The sequence below is a fragment of the Centrocercus urophasianus genome, unplaced genomic scaffold (genome assembly GCF_019232065.1).
Source record: "Centrocercus urophasianus isolate 14NV4802_14NV808 unplaced genomic scaffold, USGS_Curo_1.0 seq_16, whole genome shotgun sequence".
Lineage (NCBI taxonomy): Eukaryota > Metazoa > Chordata > Aves > Galliformes > Phasianidae > Centrocercus > Centrocercus urophasianus.
Window position 1 is genome coordinate 7,053,511 of NW_024884711.1, and position 17,634 is coordinate 7,071,144.

At 43.5% G+C, this 17,634-nt stretch overlaps 1 protein-coding gene and 1 long non-coding RNA gene across 7 annotated transcripts in view; both read right to left on the reverse strand.

The window, feature by feature from the left end:
- The window catches only part of LOC122159671, a 40,938-nt gene extending 27,542 nt beyond the window's left edge, over nucleotides 1-13,396 (reverse strand). For all 3 annotated transcript variants that reach the window (XR_006168581.1, XR_006168579.1, XR_006168580.1), the window contains exons 1-3: nucleotides 13,285-13,396; nucleotides 12,635-12,800; nucleotides 11,941-12,030 (exon numbers count right to left, since the gene is read on the reverse strand). This is a non-coding gene — a long non-coding RNA (uncharacterized LOC122159671). The remainder of the gene's footprint in view (nucleotides 1-11,940; nucleotides 12,031-12,634; nucleotides 12,801-13,284) is intronic.
- Nucleotides 13,397-15,511: 2,115 nt separating this feature from the next.
- NEK11 (NIMA related kinase 11) overlaps nucleotides 15,512-17,634 on the reverse strand; it is an 85,537-nt gene continuing 83,414 nt past the window's right edge. For all 4 annotated transcript variants that reach the window (XM_042816453.1, XM_042816451.1, XM_042816454.1 and 1 more), the window contains one exon: nucleotides 15,512-16,148. In XM_042816453.1, the coding sequence (XP_042672387.1) occupies nucleotides 15,944-16,148 (205 nt within the window). In that variant the 3' untranslated portion in view covers nucleotides 15,512-15,943. The remainder of the gene's footprint in view (nucleotides 16,149-17,634) is intronic.

Sequence of the window (17,634 nt, forward strand, 5' to 3'; positions counted from 1 at the left end):
GGGAGGAAGGGAGGGAGGGAGGGAGGAAGAAAAGTCAAATCTCTCCACTCATTTTGATTGCAACTGAATACATTGAAAGTGCAAAATGTGTCTTAGTTTGATTTGGAAAATCAAAGCTTGTTTGATTGAAGCTCATTTTCACAAAACCAGTTTATATAATTCATACTTCAGACATTTTCAAATTTCTTTTACTTTCCTGCAAAAAAGACATCAATCCTGCGGATCAGTATCTTTCTCCACATTCGCTCATCCAGGCCATGTTACACTTTTGGCTGCCAAACTTTTGACTAATTACTTAAAAAAACGTATTTTTCTTAGATGACAGTAATGGCACAACTTTTCTACCATCTCTTCTGATTACTAATGCAGCAATAAAATAAGTATTTTGATGTCAAAGAGTTAGATTCAGGTGCTGATGACACTAGAATACTGTCAATTTACTTTCTAAGAATAAAGCCTAAATAGCGCTTCTTTTTATTACAGCCTCTTAAGTATTTCTTTACATGGAAGAATTCTGGAAACCTGCTTCTTTTTGGTAGCTGAAAATTTAGTTCTTTACTGAGTTGACTCTCTGATGTTTGGCTTTGTGGAGTCTCTTCAGCCAGAACATTATTTTTGCCTTGCTGTGATGTTTTCCTTGATGCTTTGCTTTCATCCACAGGAAGAATCCTTGTTTGTAATTATTTCAAACATTCAGAACTAATTTAAAGTAGAAGCAATGCTTGGAAAGTGTAAAGGAAAATATCAACTCTTAAGGAAAGGAAAGTGGATGTGACACCAACATAGCCCTGGTGTCCATTAAAAGGTAGTTGTCTATAAACAGAAATTGCAACAATTGATCCAAAGTTTCTGAAAAGTTGTACCCATCAGTCTTACTTCTATCATTGGGAACATGGAGGGAGACTTTTCTGAAATGCTTCAAGGACTTGGAAACAGCTGTGATGCACAGTTTCCCAAACTCATTCATGAGAGAATCACAGAATCATTAAGGTTGGAAAAGACCTCTGAGATCACCTAGGGCAGCCATCAGCCCATCCCCACATCCCTCAGTGTCACATCCACACACTTCTTGAACACCTCCAGGGATGGTGATTGCACCACTTCCCCGGGCAGCCTGTGCCACTGCTGGAAAGAGCCTCACTGCTCTTTCAGAGAAGAAATCTGTTATAATATCCAACCTGAACCTATCTGGCGCAACTTGAGGCCACTCCTTCTCATCCTAGAGGGCTTCTTAAATCCAAACAGAGACAGAAGAAAAAGGTTTGTTCTCTTTTGATTATTTAAATTTACATTCATTTAGTTCAATTGAACTGATACTGTTAAATAGATGAAAGAGGGGTCCATACAAAAGCATACGTGATGCGTTTTGAAGATGATTGGAACATATCCCCTGAGTGTCCAGGCTCAGCGCCTGCCTCAGGCACTATGAGCACATGGTGCCTGGTATAACTGCCCTCAGCATTAAGCCATTGTTCTGCTGATGCTGGTGGCTTGCAGGATCAGGAGGTTTAAAATGCACCAAAGTAAAACCTATCTGTATGGGAACTACTGAGTCTCAGAGGCCTGGACCTCTGATTGATCACCTGAAGTGAGCAATGAGTCAGCCACAGGAGCACAGGTGAAAGCAATTCATCTGTGCTGCCAGAAGGGGTGGAGCCAGGCTCCATCCCTCCTAGACCTATTTAGGAGCTGGCTACCAGTGGGGAAGGATCTCTTTTGCAGATCTGCTTTGCTGGAGTTTTGTTAGTGAGCCCAGAATAGGGGTAAGCCTTCTCTTTATTCTCCTTTTGTTATCATAATCTGCTTTGTCAAACTCTCTTGTTTATTTCATAATTATAACATCTTAATATTCACTGATTATACGCTATCCATACAGTATCTTGGAAAAATCAGCATTTGCTCTTTGGGTATAGAAGGCACACAGCATTGAAGCTCCAGGGAGCAGAAAATGGTCTAATGGCCCATCTTACCCTTCTGCCTGCAAACAGTTTTTGTTAGTAGAAAAATGCTCCCCTAATTTGCTGGTTAGTGGGAGCACGTGGTCAGTCACTGTGAGCAGGGGTTGTGTTGGTTCTAACAGGGCTACCAGCAAAGGCAAACAGCCATGTCCTCGAGGAACTCCCTGCTGGTGGATGAAGCCTTCAGGCAGGCCAAATACACTGAAATTTATATCATGTCTTTTCTTTGGAATTTCTATAAATGGGTCAAGGGGGAGAACAATGCTCCTCTAGAGAAAATGATTCCAGGGCAGATCCCAGGATTTGTGGGATCCCACTATTATGAGCTAGCGGTTATCATTGAAAAATGGGGTCCCTTACGTGTTATGGGCAGTATATCCCCATATCGCATGGCAGATTACTTTCAGGGACTTAACAAGGACTTACTGATCACTAAAGAAAGACAACTGGCTTCCTCCATGGTGGCATGGTCACTATTAAATGCCTTAAATCATGCGGAAATAAGAAATAAGACTTTAGAGAATGAAAATCAACTTTTGAAAGAGTATTGAAAACTAGAGCAAGAACTTGGCGTATTAACAGGGAAGAAACCAAATCTACATCTTCCAATAGGTCGAGTTTGTAACATTTCAATAAACAATGACCAGACTCCTGAATCAACAGACTTTGTTGATCAGAAAAATAAAAAATCCAAATTAGATCTTGAATATCCAATTTTGACCGTTCCACTAGAAGTCCGTCCTGTCACAACTCAGAAAACAAAGAAAGTACAGGACAGACCAGCAGCGGTGCAGCCTGATCAGTGGCCCCCTGCCCAGACTCATTTACATGTAACAGCCTGGCCATACACGGCAACAGAATTGATGGACTTAGTACAGCGATTTCGGCAGAAGCCTAGAGAAAGTGTGCCGGCTTGGTTATTGAGACTATGGGGTTCTGGGGCAGAAAGTGTCTTGGTGAATGGCCCGGAAATAGCCAAGTTGGCCACCATGACTGTTCATCCTGCTCTGAGGTAGAGGTTATATGCAGGTAATTAATATCTTGATGAAAACCATTCTATAATAGAACGGTTAATGGTGGCCTGCCGTATGGTATGGTCGAATAAATCCGATATTCTGCTACATACAGGGATGTGGTCCTCCAAGGAGGACCTTCAGAATTATATCTGTGAACTGGGCATAAGGGAAGCTATCTATGAAAACACATTTGATGGCCCTGATATGGTCAAATTTTCAGCAGGGATGAAAGACTTGATTCTACAGCAAGCTCCCTCTCATCTCTATGGTACTTTAGTCTCTATATTAAATCCCCTGGTGGCCTCAGAAGCTGTAGTTCAGCAGGCTGCCCAGTTAGTGGCCGATTTGGGAGAAACAGAATGCCTGCGGAGTAGGTGCAACATTCGGATGTTGGAAGCAGCAGAGGTCCTGCCAGTAAGTAAAACCAAAATGCCGTCTACTCGAGCTACTCAATCGGGATCCATAAGGGTCTCCTGAAAACAAATGCTTAATGATTTAATTTGGATAAGGGTCTCCTGAAAACAAATGTTTAATGATTTAATTTGGGCTGGTGTCCAATTTGCTAAGATTGACTGCCAGCCCAACCATGTCCTTCTCCAGCTCTGGAGACAACTAATGGACAATCAAAAATTTCAGAACTACCCTAAGAAATCAAGGGTAAGGGTTATAGAAAGAATACCAACAATGACATGGAACCTAGAAGATTTTATTGTTCCTAATAGGGAGGAAAAAAAAAAAAAAAAGCTGCCTCAGGTGTCTTGGGCCACAATGCCTGAGCTGCTGGAAGCAGAAGAATCGGCCATAGCACAATTCATGGCGTGACAAGGGATGTTAGTCCCCCTAGAGCCTCCAGACAGGACCGGAGGCCCTATGTAGAATTAACGATTTATTGGTCCCGAAAAAATATTCAGAGAGTTATGGCATTAGTGGACACTGGAGCAGAAACCAATCATCTACAGAGATACGACCACATTTGGTGGAGACAGAGTGATGATTGGTGGTTTTGGGGGACAGACTATTCCTGTCACCCAAACATGGTTAAAATTGGGGGTTGGGCATCTTCCACCCCGGGAGTACAAGGTGTCTATTGCCCCAGTCCAAGAATACATCTTGGGCATAGATATTCTACGGGGTCTGGCTCTCCAAACAACTGTGGGAGAGTTCAGACTTCGACAGAGATGTATCTGAGCGTTGCAGGCAATATTAAGAGGCCATGCAAAACATGGGCCTGTTTGCCTGCCGAAACCTTGCTGGATTACTAATGTAGGACAGTACAGACTCCTGGGTGGGCAAGATGAAATATCGAAAACGGTGCAGGAATTAGAACAAGCGGGCATTATAAGACCTGCACACAGCCCATATATCTCCCCCCATATGGCCAGTGCAAAAGTTGGATGGCACATGGAGAATGACAGTAGATTACAGAGAATTAAATAAGGTCACGCTGCCTATTCATGCAGCCGTACCCAATATTGCCTCCCTAATGGACACATTAAGTAGGGAGATAAAAACCTATCATTGTGTCCTAGATCTAGCAAATGCGTTCTTCAGTATCTTAATTGCTGAGGAATCGCAAGATCAGTTAATGTTTACATGGGGAGGCAGGCAGTGGACCTTTCAGGTCCTGCCACAGGGGTACGTGCATTCACCAATGTATTGTCATAATCTAGTGGCACGTGACCTGGCTGAATGGAGAAAACCTGATGATGTTAACCTATATCATTATATTGATGATCTTCTGTTGATGTCCGACTCACTGGAGGCAGTAGGACAGGTGGCAGATTCATTAACCACCTATTTACAACAGAGGGGATGGGCTATAAACCCCCAAAAGGTGCAAGGTCCGGGCCTGTCCATAAAATTCCTGGGGGTGGTTTGGTCAGGAAAGATGAAAGTGCTACCCAGTGCTGTTATAGATAAGATTCAGGCATTCCCAGTCCCTACAACATCAAAGCAGCTGCAAGAGTTTCTAGGTATATTGGGTTACTGGCGTTCCTTCATACCTCACCTAGCGCAGCTGCTAAGGCCACTATACAGACTCGCAAAAAATGGGCAGCTATGGGACTTGGGGAAAACGGAACAGGATGCTTTCCAACAAACAAAACTGGCAGATAAACAAGCCCAGGCATTGGGTATATTTGATCCTACCCTCCCAGCTGAGTTGGGCGTTCATATTATTCAAGATGGCTTCAGTTGGGGCCTGTGGCAACACCAGAGTTCTGTTTGGACCCCCATTGGTTTCTGGTCTCATGTTTGGCATGGAGCAGAAGAAAGGTACAGTATGATTGAAAAACAGTTATTGGCTGCCTATTTGGCATTACAGGCAGTAGAGCCAATAACTCAAACAGCTGCAGTTATAGTAAGACCACTCTGCTGATTCAGCGGAGGGTGAAAGATCTGACCCACCTTCCTACGACAGGGGTGGCCCAAGCACAAATAGTGTCACGATGGGCTGCCTACCTCAGCCAAAGGAGCAGTCTGTCTTCATCACACTTGAAAGAAGAACTCCAGAAGATCCCAGGCCCAGGGACATATTACAGTGATGCACCAAAAGAAATACTGGTCACTCTACCAGAGAAGAGTCCCGTTCAGGAGGGAAAATACTGTATTCCTGAAGATGCCTGGTACACAGATGGGTCCAGCAAGGGCAACCCAAGCAAGTGGAGAGCAATAGTGTACCATCCTTCCACCGAGACAATCTGGTTTGATGAGGGGGATGGTCAGAGCAGCCAATGGGCAGAACTGCGAGCCGTGTGGATGGTTATAACCAAGGAACCTGGTGATGGTGTCCTGAACATCTGCACAGATAGTTGGGCTGTGTACCGGGGTCTCACTCTTTGGATTGCACAGTGGGCCACCCAGGAATGGACTATCCACGCCCGACCGATCTGGGGCAAAGACATGCGGTTAGATATATGGAATACAGTCAAACACAGGACTGTACGTGTCTACCATGTTTCTGGTCATCAGCCCCTACAGTCACCGGAAAACGATGAAGCAAACACACTGGCCCGAGTTCGATGGATTGAGAATTCGCCATCTGAGAACATCGCCCGCTGTTTACATCAGAAGCTACGGCATGCTGGACAAAAGGCAATGTGGGCAGCTGCTAAAGCATGAGGACTGCCCATACAACTATCTGATATCGTCCAGGCATGCCAGGATTGCGACGCCTGCTCCAGGACGAGACCGAGATCATTGCCCAAAACAACAGCCCATCTTGCTAGGGGACACAACACTCTCCAGCAATGGCAGATCGATTACATCAGGCCCCTTCCTCACTCCAAGGGGGCAAGATATGCCCTGACCTGTGTCGACACTGCAAGTGGGCTACTGCAGGCCTATCCAGTACCAAGAGCAAACCAGGCATATACCATCAAGGCACTCACTAAACTGATGACTGCCTATGGGACACCTCAAGTCATCAAGAGTGACCAAGGGACTCATTTTACTGGGCAGAAGAAAATAACAACGAATGGCAATTCCACCTGCTGTATAATCCAACGGGGGCAGGCCTCATCAAACGTTATAACGGTATTCTTAAGGCTGCCCTGAAGACAGACTCCCAGTCCCTGCAGGGGTGGACGAAAAGACTGTATGAAACCCTGCAGGACCTCAATGAAAGACTTTGAGATGGCAGACCCAGTGCCCTGAGAATGTTGCAGACGACATGGGCCACCGCTTAGGATCCAAATTACAGGCACTGATCATCAGGTAAGACCCCAGATTGGTAACGAAAAAATATTCTGCTCGCTGCCCCTGAGAATTTAGATCCAGGTACCCATAGAATAAAATGACCCTGGAAGGTGCAGGTAGGACCCAAGTGGTGTGGCCTAGTTGCACCTTGGGGGAGATTGTTGGAGGTGGGAGGCTCAGTAGTCCCTCCAGTAATAGGTAGGCCAGTAATATGGCCTACTGATATTGTGGTCAATACTCCGATTTTCATTGCTAAAGGGACCCCCATCATGTCCCTGTGGCAGATCAGGACACCTCCTTTGGTGCCTGATATTGCTATGCAGCCACAGACATCCGGCCAGAAGGTGTGGTACAGGCAGCCAGGACGTGCCCCAGTACAAGCAGAAGCGTTGACTCAGGACAGAAATACAGCCTGTGTCTTGCCCTGGAGAGCAGACCTTCCCCTCCTGGTACCTCTGAAACATCTGTATTACTCCCTGTGAGACTTTGAGCCTTCAGGATCACTGGAAGAACAAAATGCCATCAAGCATTCCAGTGTTACTGTCAGGTCAAGTACAACACCCAGTGATGGTCTGCATGGGACTGATGGAACATAGAACGGACCTGCACCTCAGGACCTCATGCCTCCAGTCACGTCATCAAGCACTGGCCCATAAAGAATATGGACATCCACTGATCATCACTCATCTTGAATTGTACCAACACGAGCGATGAAAATTGTATAAGTGGCGCGATATAGCAGATCTCTGTATTAGGGAAAGCTTACCCTTCTGTCAATCTGATCACTGGTTCATGCCATGAAGGGGTGGAGTGTATGGGAACTGCTGAGTCTCAGAGGCCTGGACCTCTGATTGATCATCTGAGGCAAGCAATGAGTCAGCCACAGGAGCACAGGTGAAGGCAATTCACTTGTGCTGCAGGAAGGGGTTAAGCCTGGCTCCATCCCTCCTAGACCTATTTAGGAGCTGGCTACCAGTGGGGAAGGATCTCTTCTGGAAATCTGCTTTGCTGGAGTTTTGTAAGTGAGCCCAGGATGGGGTAAGCCTTCTCTTTATCCTCCTTTTATTATCATAATCTGCTTTGTCAAACTCTCTTGTTTATTTCATAATTATAACATCTTAATATTCATTGATTATACACTATCCATACAATATCTTGGAAAAATCACCATTTGCTTTTTGGGTATAGAGGGCACACAGCATTGAAGCTCCAGGGAGCAGAAAATGGTCCAATGGCCCATCTTACTCTTCTGCCTGCAAATAGTTTTTGTTAGTAGAAAAATACACCCCTTATCTGCAGGTTAGTGGGGGCACATGGTCAGTCACTGTGAGCAGGGGTTGTGTTGGTTCTAACAGGGCTACCAGCAAAGGCAAACAGCCATGTCCTCGGGGAATTCCCTGATGGTGGTTGAAGCCTTCAGGGGATGCTCTCTATTGAATCTTCAGTTGTTTCCAGAGTGCTCTCCATACAGACTGTAGGTAATTGCAGCAGCTTCACCACATACCATTTTGTATCTTCACTTTTGTACTAATGTATTCCAGGAGCACTTGAGAGAGTGCCTGTGGACACTAGGAAGACTTTTGAAGGAGGAAACACAAAATAAACTTAATTTGTATTGGGTCTTGTCTCATCCCCTGTCCCATCCAGATTTAGTGTCTTGGCTCCTGATCTAGGTCTCTACAGTCTCCTTAACTGAACATTTTCTCTACTTTGCATCAGAGATAGCTCTCTGACTCCATGACTAACTAGACTGTAAGAATAATTCAGCTGTTTTCTAGGCTAGGTCCTTTTCTGGGAAGGAATTCCACTGCTAGTGATGCTGAGGATGATGCAGAGGTAACACACAGCAACTCTTTCTTCAGTGGCTTCCCCCTGCAATGTCTCAGTCAACTTCTTCATGCACTCCTAGTGCTAAGTAAAGCCTCCTAGAACAACAGTGCCTTCCAGATTGCTTTTGTCAGCTTATTATTATCAGCTGAAATACATTAGCCTGAATTCAGCTCAGGAGCTAATGGTGTCATCAACACTATCCAGGGTGGACATTTTGGACCACCAGTGAAGGGCTGGCAATGTCATGAACAACACTGATGATGCTTGTTGCCTCAAAGCCGGGACCTGTAGATCTGAAGACCTTGCTGAGAAGCAAAAAGTCCCTATCCTGTGTTTCTCTCAGTAGTACCCTCCTGTGTTCCTGCCAGCACAACTATCACCTAGCAGCAGTGGGGCGGGTGCACAAAGCTAACTACATGCTTAAATGCTTCATGAATACAGAGCTCTCTTTGTCTCCTTTCATTAGGACCTTCCTGCTGTCTACTGCTCAAAGTTATGCTTGCACAACTAACATGATGTAAAATAATCCAAGCAGAGATCCGTAACAACACAACACCAAAGAACAATCTTTAAAAAGCCCATCTGCACTGACCTGGTAACATAGATTGGATTTTTTGTACATTAACAATTAACCCATATTTCATTCAGTGTAACTTTAATTGCCTCACAGATACACATTAGTCTATTATTCTACCAAATGATGCTGAGAATAACTTACATTTTTAACAATTGTAAAAACACACTTTCTATCCAAAGAGGTGGCAAGCACAAAGTAGTGTTGCTTTCTCTCATTGCATTATTATTGTGGTCTTATCCACACATGCCTGTCTGTCTCTTAGGTATTACTTTTTAATCATCCACCCTCATTACATGTAGTGTTTTCTCCTTTTTCATTTTAAAGCACAAAGACAGAGAGAAGGCAATTAAAATTCAATAACGGTGCAATGCTTAGACGCATATTAAGTAGTCATTAGATAGTCTGGAGACTCATTGTCTTTGTGAGAGCTCTTTTTCTCACTCTCTGCAAATCTCCCTGGCACACTATTAGCTCAAAACAGGTCTTGCATCATGAGTATGAATCCAGACATGCTCATGAAGGGCTGCAGCAAAACCTGGGCACCTCCCTCAGATGCTAAGACCTGGAGCTAGATCTGCAGGTAATCCAGTGCCCAATTCCTCATCCTCACCCCAGCTTGACTGAGCAGCACTCCTCTCACAAACCAGCACTGGTCACCAAGACTGCCTATAGCAGGATATGCCTCTCAGTGTCAGTAATTGACAAAATCAGGCTGCTGGGGAGTCCACAGCAGTTTCCATCAGCATTAGGAGCCAAGTTCTTCCCTAAAGAACACTCAAGATGAGAAGACTCCAAAGCTCATTGGCAGGGGTAGGATGGTGGCAATATACCACCAAGTGTCAGACGCCCAAAGGCATCAAGAGAATAATGCTCATCCTCACATGTGAGACAGCCTCTCTCCATAACAAGGATTGTTCCTGAGCTCTGAGTTTCTCTTGCTTTCTGTCCTTGCCCTGCGGATGGAGGAGAGGGGGACAAGACAGCACACACTAGGAAGGCCCCACAGCAGCTTTCTGGAGTTCAGTGGAGCTCACAGAGAGCAGATGGCACAAACCCCACTGCATTATTTAAGACTACCTTCACACTGCTGACTCTTGCTAGAAGTGAATCAATATAGCAGCCTCTGCCAGAAAAAGGAGGCTGAAGTATGGGGGGAAAAAAAGAAAATTGAAATAAAAACCATACTAGAGATGCTGAAGGAACACAGTACAGCCCAAGGGAATACCCATGGGCCATGGCACAATAAGCAGTCCCTGAGGGATCTGCAGGGATAAAGTTATCAAGGACAGAATTTGTCTCTCATTCTGTGATGAGATACATGGAAGAAGGGAGGAAGGTGGATGTTATATACCCTGATTTTACTAAGGCTTTTATTCTTTGCCAGTATGGTATATTTGGAAGTTCCAATCATAAGGAATGAATGAACATACATCTGAGTTGAAAACTGCCCATCTCAAGGCATAGCATCCAGTGGCAGCCAATGGAGTTCCTCAGGGCTGACCCAGGGGCCTGCACTGCTCAGCATCTTGTCAGCAACTATGATGGGCACAGATGAACTCCAAGCATCTGGGGATGTTACTAACCTAGAGGAGGTGGGTGAGAAGACATGCAGCAGGGCCTCACTGGCCTTGGTGAAGATAGAGGACTGAGCCACTAGAAACATCATGAAATTCAGGAGAAAAGCACCTGTCCTGCACCTGGGCAGCACTAACCCCATGATATGGCTGAACATCAGACTTTATAAGGAGGACTTATAGCTTGCAGTAGCTTCTAGGGTGAATATAAGCTAGAAATTCATTCCATCATTCTGAGATTATATAAATTAGGAGGAACATGGCCAGCAGACAGTGAATTTAGTATTCATAACAGCTTAGATGAAGCTGCACCTGAATTAGGGTCCAGTTTTGGACCCCTTAACCTCTCTCTCCTGAATAACATAGTATTCAGAGGAGTCTACAGGGTTTTCAGTTTATGACATGAAACAAGCACATGAACAAAACATGAAATCCAGTAAGTTTACATGCTTATTGTTCCTGAATCTGCTGCTTTTTTTTCCTCTTATCAGCATATTCTTTCACTCTAGTGTACCAAAAGTTCAGTCTTAGAGGTAACGGTAAGCATCCTTTGCTGCCTCCTACCTTTTTCTTGCCTGTGTGTTTGCTCAATGCACCACCATCCTGGTTTGTGTGGACTTCAAGAGCCAGCAGTGGTCAGAGTAGGTTCACGCTCTGGCCCTGAGCACACCTCAGAGCAAGTCATCACTGGGCAGCACCCACAGAGCCAGGTCCTGTGGGAAGGGTGATCCTTTCCTGCGCTGGAAAGGATTTTCAGACACTGGAAACCTCTGACAATTCATATTATAGAAAGATGCCTTCTGGTGCCCCCTGAGGGATTACCTGGCAAGCCAGTCACCTCTAAGAAAGAACTGCTTGTTTTCTGTAACAAATATAATTGGTCTGCCTTCTAATCCACCTGTGGAAAAGATGTTGACAGCTCTATTTCTCATCAAATAACTCAAATGTCCTTTTCCTCTTTATAGTCCAAGCACTCTTTTAGTAAGCTCAAGGCCTAAAACCATTAAATAATTACTTGCCTCACTTCCTTTCTTTGCAATATCTCTGCATCAAGTACTACAATTTGTAGAGTCTTTAGGAGAGTCAATAAAAAAGCAGCAAGGTTGCCTGATACTTGTGAAGCTTTTGGTACAAGTACGTAGGTCAAATGGGACCTTTTATGAAGGCCTATACACAACAATCAAATATCTTCACATTTATTTTCTTACATTTATGTCCAGCTGCTCCTCTATTGCTTTATTACTAAAGATCCACAATATTAACAACAGGATTTTACTGGATGAACTTACCTCAATGTATGGAATGCATTTCATATATAGAAGGTAGGGATTCAGTCTTTTCTTCAACATAAGCCCTTTTCCGCAGCAAGCACAATAAACCTGAAAATTAAAACATGTTTTATATAAGATCTTATCTTCTAAGGAAAAAAAATCATCTTTTATGGCAATCACTGTGTTTATCTAGATCTCAGTATAATGCGATGATTTTATTTCTCCCCATCCATCAGTAGTTTACCAGGTTAGAAAAGGACTGCACATCTCTCTAGGCTGAGCTGTCTGCAGAGCAGTGAGGCCTGCTGACAGCCTGATGGAGCACAACCATTCCTTCATGGAAATCATGATGTAGTGACCATTCTGCCCTGTTTTCCTGAGCACCTGTTTTCTTGAAACTTTTTGCATTTCTTAGGAGTGACTAATCTCTGAGGATATCATTCCCTACCCTACTTTATTTTTTTTTTATTAGTTCAGAGTTCACTTTTCTCCTTTCAAATGCGATTACAGAAAAATGATCAATCCAATAACCATATACAAGAGATCATCAGCATGGCATCTCAATCAACACAGTTCCATCTAATCCTCATAGTGCTGCATCAAGAGCAGTCTCACTAAGCTCACCAGAGACAGTCTATCAGCACTGCAGCACCAACCTCTCTGCCCCGGGATGCACAAAACTGTTCTTTGTCACATGTTTGGACTTACGCACCCATTTCTGCAGGGATGGGGATAACACACCAGATGTCCACTGATAGCTACTAACTACACAGTGCAGGAGAGGACTCAAAGGCCCTTAAGTGAAGACAGCCTAAAACCCAGGTATGGAACAGGTTTAACAAGCTTCAGAATGGAGCTGAACTGATGCATATCCTTCCCTAAGAGTTCAAGAGACAGAAAAACAGAAGACAATTTCAGTGAGTTGTATAAAGCTATAGCAGTGCTGGACCTGCCTCTGAGAGTTGGCCCCTATCTGGATGATGTAAATTCAACAGTTTGCTGAGAACTTTGGAATGAATGTGACCTGGAAAGGGCAGGGGTTTATTGGGAGACAGTTATTTTGTTGATTTTTTTTTCCCCATTTCTTGATTACCTTATTTAGGTATTTGGATTCAGAACGTTGCTAGTACTTGTGGTAGATTAGCACACTGCAGATGTTAACTACTGTTTAAGTCTTCAGGTTTGAAAACTTTTCAAGAGTATAAAAAAAAAAAAACCTACAAAAACAACAACTTCAAACTGACTTCAAGACTTTTTCAAGTGTGCATATAATTATTATGCATGTGTTACAGTTGGTGTTACAACTGGAAAGATTATCGTGGTGAAAATAGGAAAAGAAACAAACAAGGAAGGAATGCTCACCTGTATCTGAAGATCTAGGTTTGCAGGAAAGACTCCACAGATGAGGAATCTCCAGAAAGAGATCCTTCCCCAGTGGCAGTCAGCCCTTAAATGGGGTCTAGGAGAAGATGCAGCCAAGCTCCACCCCTTCCATCACACAGCTGAACTGCCTTCACCTGTGCTCCATGGCTGACTCAGTGCTCGCCTCAGGTGATCAATCAGTGCTTCAGGCTGTGAAACAGCTCCCATACATACATTACATTTTGCACAAACAGATAATTAATAATTCTATTACATTGCAACACATTAGCAAGCATGGTATTCAAAACACTCCGTGTATTAAGCAGAGAGTTTGAGTGCTTTGTGAGTAATCAAATATGAAAATTAATACAAATAAAACATGCTTAAAAGCAATTGATGGCTACAGAGTTTGGTTTTCAAGCTTTTGTGAAAAAGCAGTCTGAATCACAGCCAGAGGTGGGTGTAGTAGTCAAGGTTGTATCTCTCTGATATTATTCACATCCAAGCACTCCTCTTATTTTGATATTTAAGTGGCCTTAATTGAAGTTGTGTATAAAACACACGGAATCAAGGACACAAATACAGCACTGAGAAGAATGGGGACTGAAGTCTGGCTGAGAATCTGTGCTTCAAACTGTCTCTCTGCCTATGAGACATGAAACATCACACAGACAAAAACAGTTTTGCAACCTCAGTGAATATCATTTCACATTCATGTACTCCCAGCAGAAGCTGAAGTCAGACATACCAGGATCTCCTACTTTGGGCTGGCAGTAAAAGGCCACATCTTCCTTAGATGGGTATGCACTTTTCTTCTGCAGGTTGTGTTACTGCTGGTATGGATAAGGATGATCAATTGCTGTTCCCTTTGAATCTCTTCATGCACGTCACAAAGATGAATCAGTTCTTGTCCTTACTTTACTTACTTTACTTACAATCCCAGTATCCTTAGTTTTAGTCCAAGTCAAGTAGCAACATTTTTTTGAAGTTCACATTATGAATTTACTTTCATTCATCTAATTCAGCTCTTGAGCACTTGAAGAGTTATGGCAAAAAACAGAGTACGCAGGGCTTTTGATAATGGCTAGATGGCTAAAACTAAACTGTTCCACAATTCACTTGAGATTCTTCTATAGACTGTATTACTTGTTATCTGTTACTGTTCCACAGATAGGCAAAGGAGCTCAGAATGCACAAGTATATTATCACAGCATAATATGCACTTCCAATCAGCAAAAGAGTGATGCATATGAAGAGGGAAACATAAATGATATGAAAAAAAAATACCATTATCTGTGTGCAAGCAAAAGAAAATTGATTTATTGTTCTGTGTACAGTGATAAAAAACTTTGAGAATCTGTAATAAGAATTCCTAGCTGTCATAGTCATCTACAGCTCTGGCCTCATCTCTCTGTCTCTGTAAACTTAAACATGTACAACAATGTGGCCAAATGTTTTCCCGTCTCTATGCATATATATACTTATTTCTATGTATGTGAGTAAGCGTGGATGAATATACACATGCTTGACATGAGACAACAGTGTGCAATTGCAGCCCAGAAGGCCAACAGTATCCTGGACTGTATCCAAAGAGGGGTGGCCAGCAGGGAGTGGGAGGGGATTGTCCCCTTCTGCTTTGCCCAAGTATTGCATCCAGGTCTGGGTACCCCAGCACAAGAAGGATGCAGAGCTGCTGGAGTGTATGAAGGGCAATGAAGAGGATCAGAGGGTTGGAGCACCTCTCTTATGAAGAAAGGCTGAGGCAGCTGGGCTTGTTCAGTCCAGAGAAGAAAGGCTGAGAGTATAACTCACTATGGCCTTCCAGTACTAAAAAAACCCTTATAAACAGGAGAGAGTCCAACTCTGCATGGTCAGATAGTGACAGGACAAGGGGGAATGGTTTTAAACTGAAAGAGGGGAGACTTTAATTAGATATTAGAAATAAAACTCACTCAGAGGGCAGTGAGGCCCGGCACAGGCTGCCCATAGAAGCTGTGGATGCACCATGCCTGGAAACATTCAAGAGCAGGTACAACAGGGCTCTGGGCAGCTTGGTCTGGTGGGAAGTGACTGTGCTATGCCCATGGCATGGGTTGGAGCTTGATGACCTTTAACGTCCTTTCCAACCCAAGCCATTCCCTGATTATGTGATCTATATTTTCACAGTTCCTTTGAAAGACACACAAATTAAATGCAGTTCTTTAGACAACAAATGGCAACAAGACAATTTGTGGAGGAATAGCCATACACATTTGTATTCTGCCATAGTACAAAATAGATGTGCTTAAATGCCACAAGGGCCAGTCAGTGCAGGAATAAACAACAGCTGGAGCCTAATCCTGCACCATTGCCTTCAGTGGCAGCTTTGCCACTGACTAGTGTCCAAGAGAACTCTTCCGTTATGCCCTAAGCAGTGAAAGGAACACCGATAATTATAAACTCTCCCCTCTGTAAGTTTTCCTTCCTACCCTTGTAATCTATACTGTACTTGCCCACTGCTCACTGCACAGATTGGACTCTCCAACAGCCTGTCTACTGTTTATGTTCTGAGTTACCTTCAGCAGATTCCTCCAGACTCCTCCAGGATTTGTTCACTGGCCTGAAGCAGGCAGCTCAGCACTGTCTTGCTCATTATTTCCCAAACTGTTACCTGCACATCTTACAGCTGAAGATACGATTCTGAATCTTGCAGCTGCTCCTCAAAGTAGAGGAGCTGATCCACCTCAAAGCAATCACTTGCTCTAGGAACCAGTTTCTCCAGGTGTCTCGTTATTTCTTCCTCACTGGTCTTCTGCTGTCTCGCCTGCTTCAGATAGGTGTATACCTTCTCAAATACCTCTCCTCCCAGCTTCTGGATGGCAGATCTAAAGATAAATAAAGGTCAAGTCAAACTTAACTTATATTATATATTGATACAAGCAATTGCAAGTGCTGATTTTTCTTTTTTAATGTTGTATCTACCTTTATTAAAATGTGATAATAACACACCTTATTTGTCTGACAGCAAAAGGAACTAAAATTTTCCATGGAATTTCTCTATGGTTGTGTTAAACAAAAGGCCCAGGAGTAAACACCTCACCATAATAAAGTCATAGGAGACAGGGCCATTGCCACTGCTGCAGACCACCATTCCTTCCCACACCAAATCTGACACACTGTTTTATCTTCAGCAAGTCCAATATGCACACATATATCATTGCCCCCGTGTTTCATCAAAACCAAGAGAAGCATCCCCAGTCAGGCACACATCAGTGGCATTATATGAGAATAAGCATATAACAGAATGTGTTGCTTCATTTTAGCTGCTATCAAATAACAAGGAAACTGTTGTACCAGATCAGCATAAACCAACTGGCAATTCTGTCTTTTTCTCCAGCACTACCCTTTATCGGCTGACAGATCTGTAATTCAGTGACAAAGAATACAGTCACAGAAACTTAATGTTGATTTATAAAGAGACAACTGAAAACTGCAATACAGTGAGCAAAATTTATTTTTCCAAAGACAAACATCTTTAAATTCATGTGCCACACGTCACAAGTAGTAGCATTCCCAACAGTGGAGGGTTCATAATATTTTGATGAAAAAGTTAATTTTTCTTCAGCATATCAGAAACTCTATCTGCCTGCTCCTTGTAAGTCTGCTGCAGGGATTGCATTCACCTCACTGTTTAAACAAACCTGCTTAAGCTCACACACCCCACGTTTCTTGTTGTACCCCAATGGTGCCCATCCATACAGCACCCATGGCAGGACTGGGACCTGAATGGCATCAAACAAATGGCAGCAAACAGAGTTTGCTGGCACTTGTGAAGACATCACCAATTTGTATTGAAAAACGTCTTATTTTGGTTAGGTGAAGTTGTGGCTAGGAGCCTTTCCTCCCAACAACATTTTGCTAGGATTTCAAGAGTATTCAGGTTGGGGCAATCATTTCTTTTTCAGGAAATCCCCGCAGGTTCTCAAGTCCACGTTGGATTTGACAGGGTTGGGCTGGACTCCCTGCAGGTCCAGGTGTGACTCAGTCCAGATTCCCATAACTGGAAAACAGATTTTTTCTCCCAGCGGTGATGTTCAGTGGAAAATGAAAACTGCTGGAAGTGATAAATGTTGGACTCCGGCAACCAAGGAATTAGATCAGCACAGCAAGCTAAATAGGGATTTGTTAGGCAAGTAATGGAAATTCCTTCAAATCTCAGCAGAATTCCCTGAAATCTCTGCAGAAATACTCTATTTCTTCCCAGTGGCTAAAAATCAATCAATGAGAAGCTATTTAGAAATCATGACTGCTTCATCAATGCCTCTAGAGATCCCTTCTTCTTTCTCTTGTCAACAAATTGTTTTTTTTTGT